General features: G+C 36.7%; 1 protein-coding gene across 1 annotated transcript in view; it reads right to left on the reverse strand.

Annotated features, from left to right (window-relative positions):
- Nucleotides 1-17625, reverse strand: part of ZMYM2 (zinc finger, MYM-type 2) — a 66634-nt gene extending 49009 nt beyond the window's left edge. Inside the window, exons 1-4 of the mRNA XM_010182308.1 lie at nucleotides 16776-17625; nucleotides 11187-11472; nucleotides 7245-7410; nucleotides 6190-6402 (exon numbers count right to left, since the gene is read on the reverse strand). Coding sequence (XP_010180610.1) covers nucleotides 6190-6402; nucleotides 7245-7410; nucleotides 11187-11472; nucleotides 16776-17625 — 1515 coding nt within the window. The remainder of the gene's footprint in view (nucleotides 1-6189; nucleotides 6403-7244; nucleotides 7411-11186; nucleotides 11473-16775) is intronic.
- Between the last annotated feature and the right edge of the window lie 418 nt (nucleotides 17626-18043).

The following is an 18043-nucleotide window of genomic DNA, read 5'->3' on the forward strand; positions in this document are numbered from 1 at the left end:
GCTTCAGATTAGAAATAAAATAAATACAAGGAAAGCTTCTAGAAAAGAGTAAGTATTCTGGGACACTCTGGGACAGAGAGTATTTGACCCAATCAAACAAAGAGCAGCTATACTACTTCAGATTTATTTGAAAGAAAGATGGTCCAGATGGATCCAGAGGAAACACACACGTCTAAGAAAAGAACCAGATGTCAGCAGAATCGGTAACAGCACAGAAAGAAGAAACTCTATTATTTATTCAGTCTTTTTAAATACTGCACTCAAATAATCTCTCCCCTAAGAATAACAACTTCCCTGTTCCAACAACAGAGATTAAGATTAGTAACACCTCAAAAGCATTTGCCCAGTCTTAAAGAAGAAAAGCTGAAGTAATTGTTTTTGTGGCCCTTAAACACCAAGTGACTTGTGCTTGTGTTTCATCAGCTGAACTCTGCCAACAGCCAAATCAGTAACTAGTCCAGCAACTTCTCTCTAGCATCGCCAACTGCCTCAGCTCCCTGTTTTCGCCAGTTTTGTTCCTGCTCAAGACACCTGCCTTCATGCCTTCAAGAAAAGCAGAGCTGAAAACCTTATTCCCCCTGCCTCAAAAAGCAAGTTACTTTGACATGAACTGAGTGTTTCAGCTGTTTCTGTTTTGTCTTTTCTCCTTCATCCCCTCAACCCAGTCCGATTACTCCAGGAACAGGAGTGCACAGATGTGGTTATATCCATCCTAATTCTGATACCTAGTCCTATCACCTACTTGCTTCCTCTTCCCAAGAATTTCCTTCCACACCAAACACACCTAACAATTTTGACTGCTGTAGGTACTTTTCTTCAGAATCAAAAGCTCTTTTAACATCTCTGATGTATCTATGTCACTTTATCTTCTAAAATATGGACAAAGAACCATCCTGAACACTTACTGTAAATTATATTCAGGTGCCTAAGGAAGCTGATAATACAGTTTTTATTGAAGACCAGCAACTTTGACAGCTGAAGACAAGACATTTGAAGCAGAAACAGCAAAATAAATGGCTCCAGAAACAGGAGTAAACGAAAGGCAGAAAAGAAGGTAGAACTAGATAGTTTCTAGAAGGACTTGATTTGCATCAGAGACGCAAAAAACTGGAAGCATAAACACTGAGAAGCCTCAAAAATCTCCCACACCACTAAGCAGGAAGAAAGGGGAATTGATTATTTATTGGTTGATAAAGGTTTCTGTCATTTAACCACAGTAGACGGGGTAAAAGAATCTAACTACCTCTGTCTGTAGAAATGTACATACTATCAGACATTATTATTATCAGAGATTACTTAATATTATACAAAGTATTACTTGAAGTGAGACAGAAGTGGTTTACCAGATGAGGAAGAGATTCCACTACTAAACCACAGTTTGAACTGGCTAAAACCACAGAACTGCTCTTTAAAAGTGACTAGAAATTTAAAAAAAAAAAGTTGAAAAGTCAGTATTTCTAATACGTCAACATAAAGGAGCCGTACAACTCTCACAATTACCTATTCTGTCACCAGTATTTACTCCTGAAGCTGACACTTGGAAACAAGTGTTTAGAAAGCAGTAACGACGACAGGAAGCAGTAGATTGTATAGCTACTTGTGCTATTAGAATAAAAAGGACAGATCTGTCCTAACAGCAAAGCAGCACAGAAAAGGAACAGACACTGCACAGGACAAGACAAAGTTGAAAACCCTCGATCTCTTCCACCTGAGTACTATGTGACAAGACCTTCTATCAGAGCACCCAGTGACATCTAACAATTCATTTTGTGAGAGTAAATGCAAACTCCAAAGAAACAATGAATCGTAAGCTGCAGAGCTGATGCGCACGTTACGGCACACAGTTGAGGCTCCTAAACCCCTGCACATTGATAAAGCAGATGAAGTGAGTTTGAGGAGAGTCTCACAAAAGCAGTTGTTTGGCAAGAAGCAGAATTGGAAACAAGGAAGTTCAACTGCCTAGGTTGGGTTTTTTCTATTGCTTGACTGTGGATAGCTTAAAGGGATGGCACAGCCAGGTCAGTCTTGAAGCACATTCAGTAGTGAGTCTTCATCTAATCAAAGAAGTCGAACAAATGCACATTTATTCAGGACCAAAGGAACATTTCAACTGGAGGAAAAGACACTGCAAGCATCCTCTCCAACTAGGAAAAGACTCATTTGGCTTGCGTTCCCCCCTTACTCCACTCCAGAGCTATTATGAAGAAGCCCATGAAGAAACAGCTTGAGCTCCTTCCAGCCTTTTCTGACAGCACATGAAGACCATCACTTCTAAGCAGCACCTAAAGCAAGTGAATCCCAGGTCGTACGCTGACAAGAAGAATTTTAGTTAAGGAAACAAAGCAAGGTAAGTAAAGGAACATTTTAAACTAGGAAAGGACTAAATGCTTTCGTGGCCAAATCCAGAACACTGTGGACTGATCAGGCCAGTAATAAAGCAGATAAGGACTGCATTTTTAAAAGCAGACGCAGACTCAGTTGAACATTAAAAGGCATGGTTGGCTGCACAGTCAAGTCACAGAGTTAACACGTTCCTTAGAACAAGGTTGTGAAGCCTGTACCCAAATCCAGCAAACCAGGACACAAACATTACAATTGCCTTGAAAAGGAAGTCGACTGTTTATAGAAAATAAAAATACAGAAAATACGCAGTAGTATCAGAAACATTGACTCAAGGTATGTATGTGCTTCTGGTTAATATGTCTTCATGGCAGGCACATTTCGGGTTTGTTTCAATTTGCTGCATAGATACTAATTTTTTAAAGTTATGTTCTCATTTTAATTATATTAAATGCTTATTCAAAGAAATAAAATATTTCAGCATCTGCACAGTTACATAGACAATTTAGCCACCTCCTTGTCCGGTATGATCTCCTTCTCTTCTAGCACTGTTTTTTGTTTTATTCATTTTGTTTTAGCATCATTCATGTCCCTCTTGCCCCTCACCATGTGAAGAGTTTGAGCCTCAGTGCAACAGGTAAAGAATTTATGATGTAGTAGAAGTAGCCTTCTTCAGGTTTAAAAAAACGACGACTTCCAATAAGGGTTGTGTTTTGACATTTGATCTAAATTGTCTCAGTGATCTCACTTTTGGAGCACAAATTTTATCACTGTTTTATTTTTTTTAAAAAAGCTCAACTTGTACTTGTCTGCCTTCAGGAATGGCTGCTGTGCCATCACGAAGTTAACATGCTCTTACATATAACCACAGTTAGGCTAAATCTAGTAATTTTTCTTTTTTAATTCTTACAAAATTTATTGATCTATTTTTTTTCATAGCTTTTTTGAGATGTAACAAACCTCAGCTCTTTGATTACTTCAGTTTTAGGTAAGAAAGAACAGCCATCACCTCAGAAAAGCAAAATGCAGGATGCAACATTCAAGATTATTTGTGTCTCTGTTTTAAAGCTGTTTCTGAAACTGGTACGTAGAAAGCTATGTGTATCCATCATCTTTAAAAGTGACTTAGACACTCGAGAAAAAACTTCCCCTCCCAGGAATAACACTTTTCCTTACTTCCGCCTAAAGAAGAGGAAAGAAACCCTTTAGTAGCTGATGGATTATTTGCACTTGGGATATGGCCATTCCGAGAGCCACAGTAATTTTTATTACCCCCAATTTTAATTTCTTTTCATTCCAGGAAGAAAAAATGTCCATGATATTATTGAAAATTAATTGTTCAAATCAGTGTAATATTTATTCAAAAAATAGGGATGAAGTATATATAGGTACAAGTAAGAAGACTCAGTTTTCATTTATTACTACTACAAATGTATAGCATGTTGATAGGTGTTTGACATTCACAAAATAAACTGCTTAATACAAAGCTCTTATCAGTAAGACCTATGTATTTTACAACTGTTTGTAAGAAAACATTTGCTAAAACTGTTGTGACACACAATAATGGTTGTACAACACAATGCTGTAATCAAATGATACATCAACTTTTCCTGTATTATTGGTTCCATTGAGTTTATTTCAGTATGTAACAGCAACTCTCCCATATTGTCTCCTTCACTGGTTCTTCTTCAAAAGCAACAACTCATCAAAAATTCTCAATTAAACATTGTTATGACTCAACAAAGCAACCTACGATTTACCAAACATGGCCTAAGAAATCGCCAGTGACATTTTCTAGTCTAAATTTCTTTCTTTTAAAAAACAGAATTCTTTGGAAACATTCAGTTAAAAAAACCTTAATGCAAATGTAAGTTCAAACCTAAATAAATCCTGCTAGAAAACAAAATATTCTCAAATAAGAGTGTCCTGAGCAACTTTGACACTTCCAACATACACTAAAAAACTTCTAACTTTATAGTTTGAACTTCTCTTAATATCAAAAATATCCCCAAATCCCCACACCACACTCTAGGAGTATTTGAAACCTACTAGTTAAGAATTCCACTTAATCACCACTCCAAACCGGATGCACATGACCACTCGAATTAAGCTTCTTGCAGCCTATTACAGTTCCCCAGTGCCACATATTTCCACAAAAGCATTAAAAACTTGATTGAATAAAGGATGCTGTCACACCTGAATGCACCAAAGCAACGTGTCTCAATGTTAAAGGTTCTCTTAAGGATCCTCCCAATAATGCACAATACCTGGCACTACTTGTGAAGATTCCTGGTACTGCAAACTGCTCCTCCTCCCCGAAACAAACCAGAACATACCACAGCTTGCTACCCGTGTCCTTCTCATTCTCAAATACACAAAATACAACAACATCTGAACAGAGTACAGTCTGTAGTGAGAGTTAAGTACAGATTTATCATTCGACCTCTCAAAATTCCATGTTCGTCTCATATTTCCATGTGCAGTGCACGTTATACTGGTTGTGTGGGAATGTCTCAAGTTCAAAGTTAATCTCATGCCTTTTTGTTTCTTCGAGTGACAGTATTCAACGTTTCTTCAAGTCTTTCCATGGCTTCTGGACATGCCTACGTTTTTAGTATCTCGGAAACCTATCCTGTCCCTTTTGGTTTAGCTGTGACAAAAGAATAACGCTTATGTTACGTTTGCAGTTACGCTGTTTACATACGCACTTTCCAGATTTGCAGTTTGCGCACTGCATATACCCAAGAACAGCCATCCCCAAAAGCATCAGAACTGAATTTCTAAAGAGAAAAACATAAATATACATGATGCAACGTTTAAAAACTTAAAACCATTCAGCACTGCACTCCCTTTTCTCTAGGATCATTGGTTTCTTAAAAATGGAAAGAGATGAAGAAAGAACCCAAAGCAATGTGCAGCACTGGTGCAACTCACATATTCAAGTGTGAACTTCAAAATCAGATACAGAAATTTCTTGCAAGTAAAATAGAACTTTCATAATTCATAACACTATTCCTACAAACTCAGAGTAAAATGTACCAAGCAAAAAAAAAAACCCCAAAGAAATCAAAAAATCCCCGAATTGCATATCCTTCCCTCAAAATACTAAATATTTCAGAGCTATCCTATTATACCATAAATACTGTGATTAACATTTAAACCTTCCAGCCAGCATTAGCAATGGTTCAGAGCTAAGCTGGCTCTGTACTATGTAAAAGACATCAGCATCAGATTTCTTGATTTAGAATTACATTAACCACAACCATTTCTGCTATTTTAACAGTCTTGAGAATAAATAAAAAACAAACCAAGTAAAGAAAATGAAAGCACAAAAGTTAACACATGGAGGGGGGAAAGTACCAGTACATTTTGGAATCCTAGGCTGTACAGTGAAGACGATTACATAGCACACGTACACAAGCAACGAGTAATCAGTCAGAGCACTCTCACAGCGATATCCAATCTGTATGCTCTGCACATTTTTTAGTATTTCAAATGCATATATGCGAGCTTTTATATCTAAACAAGAACATCACTTAAGGACCAGTAAGCCTGTGTGTTGGGCTTGCTATTAACATACTTATAAGTGATACACTCATTACAATGAAATAGAAATTATTATTAACAGAAAGTTTAATTTCAATGATACCTTCATTAACACAAATAGATACTGCTATTACAGCAACATCAGAAGAGCCAGCAGTAAAAGGTCTGTTCCAGCTAGTTTGCCCTCTCTGGCACTAATTTCATTTTCAGAAATGAGAAGTGAAAGCATGTTGTGAGTAAAGGATAAATTTAAGTAGTATTAATGTTTATTTAATTGTAAGTTAAAGGTAAAGAAGTAATTACCTGCTTGTATTCACCAACGCAGTTCTGACAGCAGAATCTTTTCTGCTGACCATCAATAGTAAGAGTATTGTTTCCAGCTCCTTTACTGGGCAAATACTCCCCACAATGCTCACAGCAATTCATTATTAAACCATTTGCCATCCTGTATCTATTGAAGCAATGGTCACTGCACAACTTATGAGTCATGTTTTTAAAACTAACTTCATGACGAATCTAAAAAGCAAAAAGAAGAAAGTCTTCTATCAACACACAAGCACAAAGTTGCCAGAAACTACTAGACAAGCCAAGTGTCTCACATTCAAGTACAATAACTGAACTCAGTTTATAGGTCACTATTTAAGGACAGATATGACTGAAATGACCATAAAAATACAGGAACAGATTGGCATTTCTGTTGTCTCTGAAGTTCTAGGAAAAATTGTTGGACTCATCTGCTCTTTTAGCCTAGAAGCAAAGCTCACAGGGAAGGATGTAATAACTGCATATTAGAGCAGAAGGTAAATTTATGTAATTTTATAAAAACACTCAAATTGCAGGCCAACAACACGACACAGACTGGCTGGACACGTACACTGCGTGAAGTAGTACCCTGAACTATGGTGGGCCCAGTAATGGCATCAAGAGTAAATCAATAAATTAATGAGAATTTAAAAAGTATCTAAATTCTAAATATCTCTAAAAATATGTGCAAATTATTTCAAAATATACAGTAAGAAGAAGTACGTAATACAGTAAATCTTGACGTTTTTCAACAGCAACTCTTTTATGTGGGAGATCTGGGTTATAATTACTAGATTCTACACCTAACAGAATTATTGACAGTAACTACAAGGTATCAGCAAAAGGCACTTCAAGTTTCTGAAACAAAAATCAAATATTAACTTCTTTGAACTATTCCTTCTTAAAGTTGCTTTCCATGAACATTAAGCCTGCATATCTTAATATCTCACTGCATATGAAAATACTGAATCAGATTTTGAATTTCCTTATTTTCAGAATATAAGTTATATTGCTCAATGATGACTATTAATAAGAGAAAAAACAGTTAAGCAGACCTCAGTCAGTTTACCACAGATCGTGCATCTTGATTTATTCAAAACTCCTTTCGAGGGATTCTGTTTATCTTCATAGAAGGATAAACACGACGTACTGCAGAACTCCTGGAAAGACTCACTTGAATCAACTTGAGCAACAATGGTACCTTTCATTGTTGTTATATCTCTGAAAGACAAAAAAAACACCCTCTAGTGTGCTTGTGTATAAAAAACATACATATATATTTAAACAAGAACACTTTACAAGACTCATTCTTCCTTTTAATGCTTACATTTCAACCAGTTTTGTGGGTGGAAAGTTGTTAGTCACATGTCAAACACTAAGTTTAATAATATTTTTTACAACTACTCTAAGTACTGCAAGTACAATGTCTTTCCTGTGTAAAAAGCTTTTTTTTGTTGGGATTTGGGTTATTTTTTTCCTATGACATTACTCTAGAACTAAGTGGCTTTAATGCACCATTAGGTGCCAGCTATGGCAAACTCAATCTCACACAAAAAAAATATCAGAGCAAATTTAAACAAGTCCTTTTGCTACATTACACAAAACCTATACTTAAGTTTCATATGAAAAATTCAGATCTATAGTAAGAGGCAATACACAGTCTATTTGTATATAACTCCACTCTTTCCTGTATTAATCTCAGGAGGGGAGGAGAGAAGGCTGTTTTCAAATACTTACAAATATAACAAAAGAGCCTGAAACTACCACACACTTGTCTAGAAGTTTTACCATTTAAAATTTTTAAAAAGTTAATTCTGTCATTAAAGTCCCAAAGCACCTGAACAGCTCATGCCGTTGCCCATGAAACTGTACCAGTTTAATGCAGTAAACCAGACAAGCGACTATTAATAAAAATAATCTAAAATACAACATACTTTCTTCTAACCAAACTGACTTGTGCTGTTTTTCACTGAAGTTAATTCTAGACTTCCCTGATCTGCAATTGCATGCTGCACACACTGCAAACTTAGCAAAGCTGCTAACACCATGCCTGGCCGTGCACCTTTGCAATCTCCCCAGTTTCTGAGGTAATTTCTAAGGTAATTTCACTCTTAATCCCAAACTATCACAGACCACAAATTAGAAGCAGTAACGAAAAGAACTGAAAGCCTCCCTCTTTGTCCTCTAAGCAAATAAACTATTGCTGGCATACAGGAAATGCTGTTCAGCAGAATGAACAAAAAATTGACTGGATATGTCTGGACCTCCACTGACATCACGATGGATCGATCACCAGTAGGAAAATGCATATCCCAGACACTTGTACCTACCAGTCCTGAAACTAGGATGGAGTAGAAAACATAGTAAAAATGCTGTATGTTTCCCCAGACAGACTGCCTTGAAAATCAACCTGTACCGCCCTGAGACATTAACACCTGCAAGCCTGCCTTCTTACATCAAAGTCAAGTGAGCAGATTTTGGCTTCCCCTTTGGCAAACCTGTGAGGATTTGTGTTCGGGAGTGTTATCACTCCTGTTCTGCAAAACAAAGCCACAGCTCCTGCCCTGAGGAGCTTGCAGTTTCTGGCTGGATTCCACCAGGACTTATAAACACTATTAACTTGTATCAAAGCACATATTAACATGTATCAAAGGACACAAGTCAATAAAAATTATAAACACTAAGGAGAATGCCAGACATATCCTATGCTTTCATTCCTGTAATAATTCCTACGCTATTGATGTAGTTACAAAGGTTCAGATGAGTGCTAGAGAAGTGATTTACAATAAAATATGTAAGAACTCCAACCTTTCAGATAGGGTTATACAATTATTTTTTTTTCAAGTTACTGTAGGCTTCCTTTTTTTCACTTCAAGTAATCTACATATTTAAAGATAAGTCTGAGCATTACCTCTGTAAAGTCTGACCTATGACATACCATATTATCATCTATCCAACTTACATTCAGAATCTCCTGGATTTTGCTAGAGTTATCCTTTCACTGAACTGCAATCTGACAATACTGTACCTGCTTTAGTAGGAAAAGAACACAGAATCAAGTATGGAGCAAGGAGAACCTGGTTTGCTGCGCCAGGTAGCAGAAATTTAGCAATAAAGCAAAAAAAGGCCGGGTAAGATTTGGCTTCACTACAAAGTCATGCTTCAGAGGAACAATTTAATGCACGGCTTCTATTTAACTGTGACTGAGTATCTGTATACCAGTGGAAGCCTAAAGATCAACATCACCTAAAAAACTGAGGGGACCTCTGCAGATCATCCAGTTCAACCCCTGCCAGAGCAGGATCACCCAGAGAAGATCACACAGAAACACGTCCAGGCGGGCTCTGAATGTCTCCAGAAAAGCCTGGTCCAGTGCTCTGTCACCCTCACAGTAAAGAAGTTTTTCCATATGTTCAGGTTGAACCTCCTGTGTTTATAAGCATTAACTGCCAAAGGTGACTTCACAGAGGTTCTCTGGAAATCAAATACACTAAACAAACTGCTCTAAGTAACCCCAGAACCTAGAGATGAGGTATTTTCCTCATCATGCAAAAATAGTGTCTTTTCACTTCTAGGGCAATTCTGTATGTAGCCTCTTACGATACACAGCTAAGTATCTCTGATGTTGCAAGAGAGCACAGATTTAGCCATGAGCTTTCAGGATTTCACTCAGAAATAAAAAGATTCATCTAATCTTCATCTTTATTTATAATGCAACTAGCTGAATTTGGTAGTCACCAGGTTCATAAAAAATAAAAAACCCCAGTGTTTAAACATGTACAAGCCAAGAGAAATTACAGAGAGCTTTAAACTAGCTCTGTAGAGGCCAGGGTTAAGAGAATCTGAGCTTTTACATGTATTTAAAAAGAGCTGAATCTGCTAGCTTTTCAGTGTACCAAGGTATGAATATACAGGATATCAATGCTTTCTACAGTTTATTTTTACTGAGTCTCAAGGTTTGTTCTGTTGGTTTTTTTTTTTTCTTTAAAAAGAGATTCAAACCAGTAGCTTATGTGTGAATATAAAAGCTTTTAATTCACCACACTGCATACAGAAGCAAAATGTTTTCACTAGTTTAAATCTGAAATTTAAGACTATCGTCTCCAAAACAGACATTAATGAAGGCTGTTTTTACTGCAAGCCTTCTTTAGTTCTGCAAGAACTCATCATTTAACCAGTGTCACTGCAGGGTGTGCTGGATTGAGACTTTACTGAAAACACACGAAAAAGTGCAAGTTATCTCAGTAATCACTACACTGAAAGAAACAAGATAGTACAGCTGTTTTGTACCCCTAACACCACAACAGCACCACTATGGAAGACTTCTCTTTGGCAATTTTAAGTTTGGGAAATAACGAAAAATTACAAGTCAAACCTAACCAATAATTTAAAATAAGCCACAACCAGGTATGCTCATCACTCCCTCTGTACTGCCCACTTAAGGAATTTTCAGCTTCAAAAGTTGGCATAGTTGCCACTAACTATGGGGAAAGTCTAAGGCTCTCCTCTCCCCAAACTGACAGCAGTGGAAGTGCTCCCAAATTTCTTCTAGATTCCTGCAAATGTCAGTTTCTCCTCCTTTTAAAGCCTCTTGATTTTGTATCTTCATTTATCAAAATAAATGCTTTCTATAAAACACAAGGTCCATATTTTTCATAAAGGACTTCAGATATCATGAATATATCTTGTCACAGGATATATTATAACTTGGACACCTTGTCTTTAAAAAAAGAACTAAAAAAAAAAGTCATTTTTATCATATTGGCTTTCATAGAAAATCTGCCAGACTCTGAACTTGGAACAAAATAAAAAGTATACCAGGTTTAAACAGACACAATAAACACAACATTTCTGAACAACATTAAAGTGACACTAGATCAAGTAGCTGTATAGTCAGATTTTACATCATTAATGGAATAATTCTCATTCATGCATGAGAATCCCAAGTATTACTGGATTTAGGTGATAATATGAAACAAAATTGTAAAACCCCTTACTTTCTGCACATAACACAAAGTTTCTTTGGAGTGGGTTTGTGTGAGAACGACGAGAGGCAGCTAGTAGAACAGAACAGGTGAGCGGATCCTTTTCGCTGATATGCGGTCTGTCCCTTCTGTAAAGGCTTTTTGCAGTTTGCACATGTGACTTTAACCTGTTTAGAAGGCTGCTGCTGGGCAGAAGGCTGGAAAATCTGTTTAGGAAGTGATGCTACAGGTGACAAGGAATCCACACCTGGTTGCTTCTGATTCCTAGGGAAGGAAGCTGACTGGGATATCCAAGAATCTTCAAGACAAAAAAAACCGAACAAACATAAAAGTGAACAGACATGTACATATATGTAGAATAATATTCACTGACATAAGATCGTAAAACCATTTCTGCTGGAACAGAATTTACAGAAGAAAGATGGAGTTTTAGAAATTCAGGTTTAAAGTAAAATGCTGTTTGATGGTACCACTCTTCACTGTTACAAAGCTTCAGAACAAGAATAAATTTCAGGATGGTCCCATCCTACACCTAGGGACAAGTTTTGCAGATCTCGATACTCTTGCACTAGGTTTGCAAACTGGCAATTTTATCTTCAGACACCACCGGAAAACATGGAATTTCTATACTAAGATTTGAGACAAACTCTGCAAATTTAGAAGAACATTAATATTTAATGTTTCATCAGTTATTCTGTTCTAAAGCTTTAACAAAAATCATGTGTACGGCCTCAGTGAGGAACCCAAGAGTTGGGGTTCCAGTATTAGTTCCCTAGCCCAGCCTGCAGCCAGAGAACTACACTGCAGACAGAGCGAGCACAGTGGCTCCATATCTGGGATCTGCATCTACATCTTCAATTCCTGCAAGAGTTCCTGTTTTTCTCAGTAAATTCTTTCAATACTATGAATACCACTGGTAAAGTAATGAGAGTCCCAACTCTTCCTCAGTAGAAACCAATGAGCCTAGAAAATAATATTTCATTAAGTTCTGGCAATACCTAAACCCAGGTCCCTGTGTTCCAGACTCCATTAGCTTTCCATCTGGATTTTTGCACAATAGACCACAAAGTCACCTTTGGCCAATCTTTTGTAGTATAACATGCTACAGAGTAACTTGCATAAAAGAACTTAAATAAAACTTTTTCTCCACCAGAAATACATCTAGAAAGATAATGTTTCTGTTAAATTACATGCTCAGTATCTTGGTTTGGAGCAGAACATACAAAAATTTGAAGGAAAAAAAATGAATTAAAACCTTAACAGGAACTTTCTCCCATTATTTAAAAAAGAACCTAAACATTTACCCACATTTCAGTAGTATGTGTCAGCTATCCCAGATACTGTCACAGCAGCTAGAACTTACCTTTCAAGCTTTTTATTCCTAGCATCTAGAACAGTATTTTACTGTTACTTACGGAATAGTAAACACCTGCATGAAAATGTCTTTACTTGGTTGTACTTGTGCTACTGCTTTTAAGTAAAGAATAAACAGAGCATTTACTGTAATTACATAAAAATACTAAAGCCTTGAATGTCTTACTGCAGTAACTCAGTATATTCCTGGAATGCTATTACAACTGGTATTAACAACTAAATATAAAAAAAGATTATTTCAAATTATATAACTTCAGATAAAAACAACCTTAATCTATAGACTTCAGCAACTGCCCATTCCTTATTCTTAAGGGACGTTATCTTGGTCCATAATCATTCATTAAACGGAAGGCACCCTTTCCTCATACTACTTTCTGACGTACTCTTTCCCCAAGAGGGTTTTACTAACAACATATTCCCCTGCAGTTTTAAAATGGATTTTAGGGACAAAGTTCCAAGAACCCTTGTTATAGCAACAAACACCACACACTCCTTTGCAAGCAGAAGATCACTTTCTGGTGCAACTTTGCAGCTGTCAAGGACGTTCTATTTCTCAGACACGTAAGACAAGTTGGAAATTTACCCAATTTAATGCTTGAGGTTAAACTGAAGAGCAGGAACAAAGAGGAGAGGGGAAGAGGCAGCAAAAGCTGAACAAAACACACTCCTCTTTAAACCACTGAAGAAGGCATGAGTAACCATACTGACAAACTAAGATATGTTACCATAGTGCTTAAAGTTGAAATTCACTTGAGTGAGCCCTCTTTAAACCTTTCTGTACTACCTCAGATATATTTATATCCTGGTAGCATCTTCATATCTAAAAATACGTTGAGATTCTCCTCTTTCCTCATAGGTTTCAAGTGATAATACAATGTACCTCTTATCAGGAATACGTAGCATGTGCAGTCAAGTTACATGTGCTTGCAATTCCAGTAGCACTCAACTGTCACTAATAAAAACTTGAGTTTGCTAGGCTCATTTCTGCTTGAAATTTTTACCATGACTTCCTAGTACCTCAGTAAGATTATTTCAATATTTCCTTAGTATCTTAAGGCTTCAGACATCATCCCTTAATTGACATCTTCTGTGTTTCTCCTTCCACAAATACACCATAAGAACATCTAAAGATCTTTTTGCCTTTTCTTTCTTTGCTTTCACTTCTTCCACATCACACTGTCACAGACATTCATTTTTATACTGTGACTTTTCTTCACATCTCACTTTTTAATTGATACCTCCTCCACTTTAAATTCTCTCTAAAGGATCTGTAAAATCTGTTTTTCATGTCCTTGAACTGAGAAAGTGTATCACACTTCCGTAGTTGATTCCTGATGAGTTTCCATGCCTCACTGACCTTATGTCTTCATCCTTCAGGTTCCTACCTGCAATTCTTTAATGGCCAAGAGACAAGGTAGTTTCGTGTTCAATTCCTTCTTACTATAATGGCTGTTCAGGGTGTTCTCAGTCTCTCTCTGTTCCTGCTCTAAACTGCTATAAAATTATTCCTTACCCTCATTTACACCAATACATTTATTTGTAGAATCATGTTGCAGCCTCACCAGTGCCAAGCACAGAGGCACAATCACTTCCCTGGTCCTGCTGGCCATACTATTTCTGATACAAATACACATAATGTATTTGGCAGCACCTGACTATCAACAATTTTGATCTACTATTTTTCTAACGAGGTGTAAATTTCATGTCCCAATTCCTCTGTCACTAGGGGGGAGGAGAAAAAAAAAAAAGAAAAAGAAGATATATCAAGAAACAATACATGTTTGCATCTTCAAGGCTTCAAATCCTCTACACAGGAAGCAAACCTGGAGGTCTTGATTGTGATGCAAGCCAGAACATCTTTAGGTAACAAACTACTTCTGAGATGTGCCAATCTGCTCTGTAAATTGATGTATTAAGTCCTTATGCAAAGTTTTGATATTTAACAAATTCTAACTAGCAAATCCATAAAGAAAGTTGTGGTATCTGAAAACAAAGTTTGCTATCCAACCTCTTACAACGTACTTCTGAAGTGTAAGCAGTGTTTTCCAATCCATGATCTCCAAATTATATAAATGAAAGCATCTTTATCATTAAGGCTTAAATTAACTAAGCAGGAGTCTCCGCCTTCATTGGAAATATTTCAAAAATCTGGAAATCTGAACAGATGGAACACCACTGATCCAGCAAAGATGAATCTATCCTTAGCAATCTTAAACTGGAATTGTTTAGAATATATTAAACATATTTAAGATCAAACGCTTCCAGTATATTATCAAAGTTTCTAGGAGGCAAGGTTAACTTCTATTGACAAGCTTTTCTAGAAGAAAAAGAGGCACTTTCCAGGGGAAAAGAACCAAATTGAAACTCACATCTTGAAAACCTTTCCTTTACATCTTTTTAAGTACAAAAACCTGTAAACGATCTGCACCTACCGTGTTTCAGGGCTTTTCTTGTGTAAAAGCCATTTCCACTATAGCTGTCTTCCCTCTTTCCTCCTCTTGTTTCTTCTTCTCATGTTCTTGGTCATTTTTTTATTTTCTCTCGTATTTTTCTCATTCCCTTTTACCTGTGGCAGCCCTTCATGCTTCCTTTTGAACCTACTGCTCTTTATTTTTCACATACAAAGACCACAACCATAACAAAATCCTATATATTTACACCTTGAAATCCATCTCTCATATCCACTTGTAAAGTTGGTTCTTCCTTTCTTCTGAGTAAGTCATCTTCATCAAGTCCCTAAAAGTAGTCCCAGCCCGCTACTTCTGTCTCTCTGAACTCAATCTCTTTCAATACTACTATGGTCCCAGCCTACCAAACTGTATACAGGCAAAATTCTGGTGTGTCTCTCTTAATCCCACCAGAACATAAAAGTTCAGTAATTTAAAGCAAAGCACATGTTGATTTTATTAAGATGTGCTTTCCCCAAGAAAAACAAAGGCAGTACTTTAGAGTAACAAATGCTTTAAGTTCTTATCCACAACTACTTGACCATCTGTGATAACACAGTAACAATACCCCATGCCTTAGGATCAACTAGCAATAGTAGGGATGCTGGCTTTAAAAGATGAAGAACTAAATTTCTAAATTATTCAGCCTGCCATTTCCATAATACATTATGGAAGGTATTAATACTTTTTCCAAAGTACATTTGGTAATATATGACCAAATTGAAGAACCGTGCTCTTTAAATACTTGTTGAGAAACAGGTAAAAAAAGAAAAATCCACGTGTTTTAATTAGCATATGAGCAAATGAAGACATCGTGCATTAACAAGTGTCTACTGCACCTAGACTCTACCTGTTTTAAATTTTCCTTTTAAAATGACCCTAACTAGTCTGTAGCCAAAGTGGTAATTTGGCTTTTTCATCCCATTTCTAGCCTAACAGGGCAGCAGAGTACCTCTGTATGTTGGAACTTGGAAAGTTTTAAAGTGCCTATGTGAAAGCTTAAAATCTGTAGAACAGCAACTCCAGAAGACCATTCATGGCTGCTTCATTTGGCTTTCAGCACTACCTGTTTACTTGCTAAATCAGGAGACAATATACTGCTATTTACAGAGACAGAGAACAAAACCAGCCAATTCAAACTAATTAATACTAATTAATAATATAAATACATATTATCACAGGCAACTAAATAGCAATTCTAAAGTGTTTATAACTTACTGCAGGAATACGCGAGTCCACAAGTAACTTGGAGCCCGTTTTGTTAAGCATTGTAAAACCGAGAATTCAGCAGTATGCAACGAAATGACAGCCAGCTACTTACAGACTTTCAAATTCTGTCTTTTTGTATGTCAAATTATGTTCAAATGGCAAGAAAAGAGATCAGTAAAATAATACTTAAATCATTTTGATGCATTATACTAGTCACAGAACTGCAAAAAAAGGTAGAATTGTTACATACATAGATTAATCTTTACTTGTCAATTAAAGGGGTGCATTTAAGTCAAAAAGCTTTGATTTAGACACAAATACTTGTGTCTCAAAACATCTGAGGGTACTGCTAACTGCTAAACTGGGGCAGTTTACCTAATACATTATGTCACTAGGCATATTTTATTCTGGTGTCACACACGCATAAGGTTGTGATGGGGATGGAGGAAACCAAGATATTCTATATGAATTAAACTAAAAAACTAAGCACTGCCACTGCCAAAAATATTTAAATCAAACAGCCTATTATTTAGTTTCAACTTTTAAGGATATATTCAGAATTACAACTTACCAGGATTATGATGAGTCACAGATTCGCCATTTTGAAATACATCTCCAGCCACGTTCATTCTACCAGGATTGAAAGGTCCTACACCAGGCTTGGTCTGTGAAGTCAAAGATGGGGTGTATGTTTGCATGTTAACACCAAAATTACTTGACTGCAGTCCGTTAGATACATCTCCCAAGCTGGCATTCTGCAGTGATGTTACATGTGTAATCATTAAGTTCATGTCACGCCCTTCAGCATTTTCTAAATGACCATCACTCACAGAGCTCATAGCACCTGTTTCTAATGTAGTAACATTAGCAATCTGAATTTCAGAGTCTGGTTCTGTGGTTATACCACTATTACCTATTCCTGAATTTACCTTACTTCTTGAAAAACTGGAAGCTGAGAACTCCATATCGTTCGTTCTATTTTTACACTCTGGAAGTCTTCGCTCATTAAAACTGGAAGCATTCTTCTCTTGTCCTTGATTTGTTTCCATGTCTTCTTCATCATCAATAATAATAGTTTCACTTATACTCCCTTTCTGAGAATTTAAGTCTTTTGGAGGAGAAAGCATTTTACAATCATTCCCCTGAAGCTCTTCATTTTTTGATGATGTAAATGCAGTGTTCCTTTGATCTGCTATCGCTGACGTGGAATTCTGCGGAGGTTGTACAGGTTCAATAAAAACTACATCATCGTCATCTTCTATAGACGAGTTTTGGAATTTATTAGGTCTAGAAACTAAAGAACTTGGTGGACCTCCAAATGTATTTCCTACGTTTGCAAGACCTGCTGCCATGGTGGTATTCCCTAGCAGACCAGGAGTATGTTCAGACAGTTCTAATCCTCCCAGAGGACCTGTGTCCATTCCAGATCTGCTGCTTAAACAAAAACAAAGCAAGAAAAAACACACTCAACTTCAGAGTAAAATATAACTTTCAAATAACACTTCCTAAAAATAACTACAAAATTAATAGTTCCAGCTTTTACTCTGTTTGTTCTTTTTCCTCCTGAGATAATGTAAAAAAAACCAAAGTTTCTCTACTCTTCTTCAGATATCTTAACATTTGTTTAATTTCTAGGCCTCTACTAGCAAAAAAATACTGCCAGCACCAACATTTCCCACACAATAGCTACACATCATTATGTTCAGCAATATACACATGAATACACAGGAAACAGACTTTTTGATAGTATTTATTGCATGATCCTCATTTCTCAGTCCCTTTCCCACCCACATAAGCACACAATGACCCTGAAACACTGCTTCTGCTAGACGGCAAAAC

The sequence above is a fragment of the Mesitornis unicolor genome, unplaced genomic scaffold (genome assembly GCF_000695765.1).
Source record: "Mesitornis unicolor isolate BGI_N332 unplaced genomic scaffold, ASM69576v1 scaffold9054, whole genome shotgun sequence".
NCBI lineage: Eukaryota > Metazoa > Chordata > Aves > Mesitornithiformes > Mesitornithidae > Mesitornis > Mesitornis unicolor.